Genomic DNA, 6878 nt, shown 5'->3' on the forward strand with positions numbered 1-6878 from the left:
TCTGTACAAATGCTCAGCTGAATGAGTACAAATTCAATACTACTAGTGTTGATACAAGTAGTAAATCTTCCAGTACTCGATTCTTCAGAGATCAAAATAGTTCTACACCAGTTGCGGAGCATTCATAACTTATATAGGTTCCCTGGTATAGTACTAATTCTGTGCAGAGTTTGTACTGGTGTGACTACCAGGTCTTCTAGTACTCCATGGTCAGAACGGTATTTATCCACAGGTCGGGGCTGACTTAGTGCCTTTAAGCAAGGCTCTTAAGTCCTCCTTGGTATCCCTGCACTGTGGGCTTCCACAGCAGCAGCAGCAGCGGGGGAAAAAGCAGCGAACAGCAGGAGTAAAACCTCCTGGAGACAAGGTGAGCTCTACTGCTCAGGGCTGGCTTGGATTTGGTCTGGACCTCCATCATACCTATAACATGAAGAAAAAGAAATATGGTCATTTTATTATCACTATGGAGTGTGTTCATATTCTTATCCTTCGTGGTTATGAGGGCGTGCTTTTGCGATGAAGTTGTGAAGCTCACCTCTGTTGCGATGATGCATTCATCCTTCTGGTCGGACATGACGTAGACAGACTGGTATTTTGTGTCAGTGGTACATTGGTACTCACTGTCACCGGAACAGTGGTATTTAGCATCACTTGTTGATTGAAACTCAACATCACTGGTTGACTGATATTTTGCATCGCTGCAACAAGGCGACTCTTCTGATTGTTCATCTTCTAATACTTCACTGTGGGACAGAAGAAAAAAAAAACAGGGTAAATTGACTAAAAAGGGCACACCCTAACAGATAAAGAGGAATGAATGGAGCACTCTCTATCAATGGTTAAACAATAATCAAGGGTTTGCGGTATTTTTCATGATATTTAGGTTTAAAACAAATACCAACATGCATATTTACATTTCTGTTAATTGTCTACATTGCATAAGGACATTTAATGCAACATGTCAAGACAAGATTGAGAAATGTTTAAGTTCATATCTGAAGAAGCTTTGCACCTGTTTAGTCGTTTTCTGTGTACTTCCTCTTTTTCGGTCTCATCGGGGATCTCACATCTGGCCTCTGCCTCATCCTGCTCTTCCTCTTTACACAGAGACAGCTCCTCGGGCCTAAGTTCGTGGACCAGGTTGTACTCTATACTGGGGTACTGGCGAGTCTTGAACCCATTTTTCTCTGACCCACTGAGGCCACTGAGCCCACTCAGCGACCCAGCCAGCTCCAAATGGTAATCCACTTTCTTGTTGGTGTTTTTAACCGATGCTGCCGTCATAGCACCAAGCTCCTTGTCACCACGGAGACAGTTGTTGGTTGTTGTCAGGTTGTTCATGGTCTCGTGGCTATCACTATGGACACTGTCGCCATGGTGACCGTGTCGCTCTTGCAGTTTGACCCGGATGAAGACCATCAGCACGGAACAGCCAATAAGGATCAGGAGGACAAGAAAGATGCCAGCACAGACAGCTGTCCAGGGGAATCCGTTTTCATCGCCGTCTTCCTCATCTACATCAACTTCATTTTCTGGTGAAGAATATCGCCGATCCGCTCCCTCAACCACCGGCTGACCCCTGGGAACCTCTGGTAGGAGGAACTGGCAGTTATGGCCACCATAGCCAGGCGCACAGGCACAGACATAGCGGCCCCCTCGCTCATAGCAGGTGGCTCCGTTGTGACAAGGGCTGTGGTGGCAGCGGGAGATTGGGCCACTGCAGTTTCTGCCGGTATAGCCTGCAGAGGAACATAGTTAAGAGTTAAGAGCTCTGTTTGAGAGCCTGCGTTCATTCTATTAAATTCAAAGGACATCATTCATATAGAATTCTACAGGAAACCTGTGTCTGTACAGTGTTTCCTCTTTATAAAGACATCCACCCAGTACACAAAGCTACGATGTATCACAGGGCAAAGTAAAGATAAATGATTGTCCGGTGCCTTACCTGGAGGGCAGGTACAGGTGTAGCCATTCGCTCCTTCTTGGCAAGTCGCCCCATTCTGACAGGGAAAGGACAGACAGTAGCCTGAGCTTCCTCTGGTGTCCTCACAGTTGGGACCTGAGAAAGCCTCAGGACACTGACACTGGTAGGAGTTAACCAGGTCCACACATTCTGCACCTGGGTTATAGTACATCAGAGTTACAATCCGATAATCACTATCACACATGATCTTTGCAGTGATTATAAATGCCCTTGTTGAAGTCATTAAATTACGATAAAAGATAAAGAATAGCTTACCATTTAGACATGGGTTGGAGGAGCAGTGGTCAATTTTTTTCTCGCAGTTGAACCCAGCATATCCCATGGGGCACTGACAGAAATAACCACCCTCAGGGTTGTCAACGCACTGCCCAGCGTTGTAGCATGGTCCATCGGCGCAAGTCATTGCACTTAGATCACAGTTGTGGCCATAGAAACCAGGTGGACAGGTGCACTTATAGGTGTTATCAAGGTCCTAAAGAGGAAAGAATGCACCACATTACCGCCAGTTTCTTTATATGATTATTAATTATTATAAAATGTGCATTCCCTCTCTCTCCCTGAGTGTCTCTTATGGTACTTACAGAGCAGCTACCGCCGTTGCGGCAGGGTTTTCCAGAGCATTCATTGACCTGGATCTCACAATTGGCACCTGTAAATCCCGGGAGGCAGGAGCAGGTGTAGCTGCCCTGGCCAGTGTTGGTACAGGTGGCTCCATTAAGACAAGGCTTATGGTGGGTGCAGTAGTTAAGATCTAGAAGTAACAATCAAAAACAGTGTGAATAAACATTTGAAAACAAATTGAAGGCTATACCTGGATTTCAAAATGTAAAATGAACAAACTCAACGATTTACCAATTCATCAGAAAACTTACCCTGATTGCAGAAGAGCCCTCCCCATCCCTCCTGACAGTTGCATTGCCAGGGCTGTTGGCAGGTCCCGTGAAGACAACCGGGGTAACGGATACAGTCATCACAGTAACGGCCACTGAAACCCACACGACACCTAGAAAGACAATGAAACAAAGACAGTGTCAGACAAATGACCAATCAATCTGGAAGAATTGTTTTGTTCAGACATATTTGTTCCTACAGCCTAGGGGTCCATGAATCTGGTTTTCTTGGTTGGACTTACTTGCACTCTCCAGGCTTGTCACAGAAGCCGTGCTCTTCATCACAGCCAGGCAGGCATATCGCTACAGAGATGAAGAAGAATATTTAGAGAGGATAATCTTGGGGACGCTATCGTTAAAATGGCATGCTGTTTGTGCTTTGTTACTTTTACCTGTCTACTTGTGTTTTAAAAAGTCTAATAATGTGTATTATGCTAATAGCCCAATGGACCGCTCTGAACATGGAGTCCTGAGAGAGTGTGGAGCTGCCAAAGCCATAACCAGCCAAGCAGCCCTTTCCTTTAACATGGTTGCTCTTCACCACAAAAGCATCCAAAACAAAGCCCTCTTTCTCCCGCTGACTGCGGGTCAGAAGTTCCCTTTCTCACCCTTGGCCCCTCTCCTTCCCTACTCTCTACTGTCCTCCCTCGTTTCAACTTCTGAGCTTTTCTTTTCTTCCGAATCTTATTCTCCTCTCATCTTCATGGCTCCCATTCTACTTCTTCCTCTACTGTCCTCTTCAGTATTCTTCTCTCCTTTGCTCCCTCCTCCTCTCCTCCTGCCTCTCCTCGCCACCCACCTCCTCCCCTCGGGGCCAGCTGGTCTGTGTGGAGCTAACCAACAGACAGCTGCTCCATTGTCTCCTCTCACTGAGCAGCTGCCCCCTCTACAACAATGCACAACGCAGTTAAGCCAATGACCAGGCGCGGTCGCAACAATACAGGACCCCTGCTCGGCCAATCAGGGACGATGGTTGGAGTAAGGAGGCCCCAGTGCTCTAATGGAAGGCACGCGGCGTGTAAATTACTGAGGAGCAACCGCAGCTCATTAGAATGGAGACCTATGCGGCTCTGGGGGGTAACTAACTGACGCCTGTTGCACGCCAATCCCGGAGAGTAGGTGTGAAAAGTTTTGGACTTTTGTGTAATATGGGGTTTTTTTTCAAGCAAAAAAGAAAGGAGTTTTTAATCTTTCTGAAATGTATTCAAAAACATAACTTAATTAAATTGACAGAACCTAACTTGAAGCTAATACATACGGAAATCACTTTTTTTTAATTCCCCTAATGTTTTAATAGTATATCCAGAAGCAATTGTTTTTTGTATTTGAGATGATTGTTAATAATGCAAATAAAAATCTGTAATGCATATGAATTTTTTTTTTTTAATCAAAACAGATCCAATGTATAAACATTGTGTGGGTGATTATTCATGGCAGTGCACAGTCCTTTCAGCTCAGTCAACACCAAGTAAAAGTCAAATCATTTACTGTTGCATCAACTAGGGTGTAGGAGATGGAAGGGTGGTGTTTTGTTCCCACTTCAATCCCCTGACCTTAAATAAAGTACCAAGCTATTACAGACATAGATTACATGTTGATCATTCTCGAAAATACTCACGTTCAGTGCAGTACTGTCCCTTCCAGCCAGAGTTGCAGATGATCTCCCCCCGCTCGCCGCAGGTGAAGTGCCCAAAGGCGTCATCTCGCGGCCGACAGAAGACAGAGCAACCCTCGCCATAGTAGTGCTCGTCGCACAGGAAGCGGTAAGAGTAGCGCAGCTCAGTTCTGCCAGATGTCTGTAGGTCATTGGACCACTCTTCTCCTACGGTCAGATGACGCTGCGTGGTGACCCTGCCAATAAGACGGTCTGGGTTCTCTGGAAGGATCAGAAACATGGTAGTTTTATTGGTTTCCGTTCATTAAGCAAATGGGGTAAATGCGGCGGTCTCAAGCGGGCCTTCCCAGGGCAGAGTGTATAACCAGATATGAACTATGTATTTATAGTGATGACAACATTTGGCCAGTGCAGGCTCTAGATTAGACTTAACAGGTAGGGGTTTACATAAAGCTGTGTTATGCGGTTGTTTTTCAAGTTTAATACCAGAGACCAACGAACAACTCCCTGTGCACAAACAGAGATGTCGGAAAAGTATATTGGAAATTTTGCAAGAGGAGGTTTTGAGCATTTCTGACCGCACTGACTGAAACAACAACTGTTTGAACCACTGGCCCGCCATTCTGTGTGTCATTTACGTGTGTATGCCTTCCACCCACCTGTTGTCAGGTCATCCAGGGAGTGAGTGTGCAGAGCCTCGATGATCAGTGAAAAGGTTCCCTGGGGGGGAGGAGGGAGAAGACATACGGTGTAAGAGGAGAGAGAGAGAGAGGGAGAGGGGGGAGGGGGGTGGTGAGGAGGGGAAGGAGGGGGTCAAACAGCTGCTCCAGCCGCCTGGAGGCTGCAGCAGAGCGAGGGCTTACAAGGATCTGGCCTCCCTATAAACTTCACAACCTAATTCTCGGTGTTGAGCGCTGGGGGGCGGGGGGGGGGGGGGGGGGGGGGCGATCGGAGCGTCGACCTGCTCCGCTCCAACACCTCCGCCTCTCGTACAGCGCCGCAGTAAAAACCAAACGAGACGGAATTTCACGCTGCGCCGCCAATGATGTGCCAACTCGGAGGACGTTATATTTCCCAGCAGCCCTGCTAGAAAAGCACCTTTTGGTGAAAGAGACACCCCCCCTCCCGCGCCCCCTTTCCACTGAGACACTATTGAAGACCGTCCCACACGCGGCAGACAAAGAGCGCACAAGTTGCGTCTATCATGGGTTTAACTTTTTGAAAAATATTTTTTTGGAAAGTTGAAAGCATAGCGGGCAACGTAGAAACAGTACACGGTGTAGGCATTAAATTGGGGGTGGGGGGTGGGGGGGGGTGGCTAAGAAAGAATGAAAAAGTTAAAAATAAATGATTAGGACTGAAAAATGATCATAAATAAGTAAAAATAAATAAATAAATAAATAAATAAATAAATAGAAATAATAGGTATGAATCAAAGTATACGATTTCCATTGTCTGAGACGGGCTACATTCTATTCTAAAGGTCTGGTGCAAAACTGAATAATAACAACGGCCACATCGAAAAGTATGTCAACGCACGCGTCACTCACCGGCCATGTGAATCCAAACTGGAACTGGATGGGGTTGGTGAAGCTGTCAGCGTTTGTCTCCGGCACCTGGAAGGAGTTTGAACCCAGGACGGGCGTCACGGCCCCGCCGTACGTGCACGGGGGCTCCGGTGAGACGTTGGCCTGGTAGTGCTTCAGACAGATGCGAAAAAACGTCTTGCACTCGCACTGCTGGTATCCCGGCGGGGAAGCGGAGCCCCCGGCGCAGCAGTTGGCGTTCCCACTCCCTCCCTTCTTATTGAGGAACTCCTGCAACTTCAACTCAAACACTCCGGAGCACAGCACCTGCAGAGATAACACAATATGTTTAGAGCCGCACGCGGAGCACGTGATACTATATCAATGATGTGTGAATAATTGACGGGTGAAATAAAGCTGCATTATCATCTACCTGGCAGATGGAGAGGGAGGCAGTGACAGCCAGGAACAGACTCAGGCGTCCCATTGTGTTGACAACCCTACGGCGAGTAGTGCAACTTCCACAGCGCTGTGGTTAATCTCAAATACTCATGGAGAAAGCTTTCAAAAATGTCCTTTGTGTGAAGATGAAAGTGAAATTGGTTCTGCGGAAGCGTCGAGCCGAGGAGAGAGGTGCGTTCGGCGATAGTATCGATCCGGTTCCTCAGGCGAGTCTGCTGGTCGTTCTTCCACTGCGCTCCATGCGAGGCACCAACTTTGTGACAGTGCAAAGTATTCCACCGCCACTCAGATCCCCCTCTTGATGGGAGTGAATGAAAATCCTTGTGAATAATAATAATTATAATAATAATAATAATACTAATAATAATAATAATAAAAAAGGCAGATAAATCCAGGCCAGC

At 46.8% G+C, this 6878-nt stretch overlaps 1 protein-coding gene across 1 annotated transcript; it reads right to left on the reverse strand.

Moving 5' to 3' along the window:
* Positions 1-268: 268 nt before the first annotated feature.
* Positions 269-6661, reverse strand: LOC307227696 (delta-like protein D). Its single transcript, XM_079997106.1, has 12 exons — positions 6449-6661; positions 6040-6342; positions 5149-5209; positions 4493-4750; positions 3117-3177; positions 2857-2987; positions 2566-2735; positions 2240-2456; positions 1946-2119; positions 1013-1739; positions 536-743; positions 269-420 (listed from the first exon to the last, which is right to left on the reverse strand). Exons 1-12 carry the CDS (start codon positions 6500-6502, stop codon positions 415-417), a joined length of 2370 nt encoding a protein of 789 aa, XP_079853232.1. The 5' UTR covers positions 6503-6661; the 3' UTR covers positions 269-414.
* Positions 6662-6878: the final 217 nt, after the last annotated feature.

This window comes from Zeus faber (assembly GCF_960531495.2).
Source record: "Zeus faber genome assembly, chromosome: 3".
Classification (NCBI taxonomy): domain Eukaryota; kingdom Metazoa; phylum Chordata; class Actinopteri; order Zeiformes; family Zeidae; genus Zeus; species Zeus faber.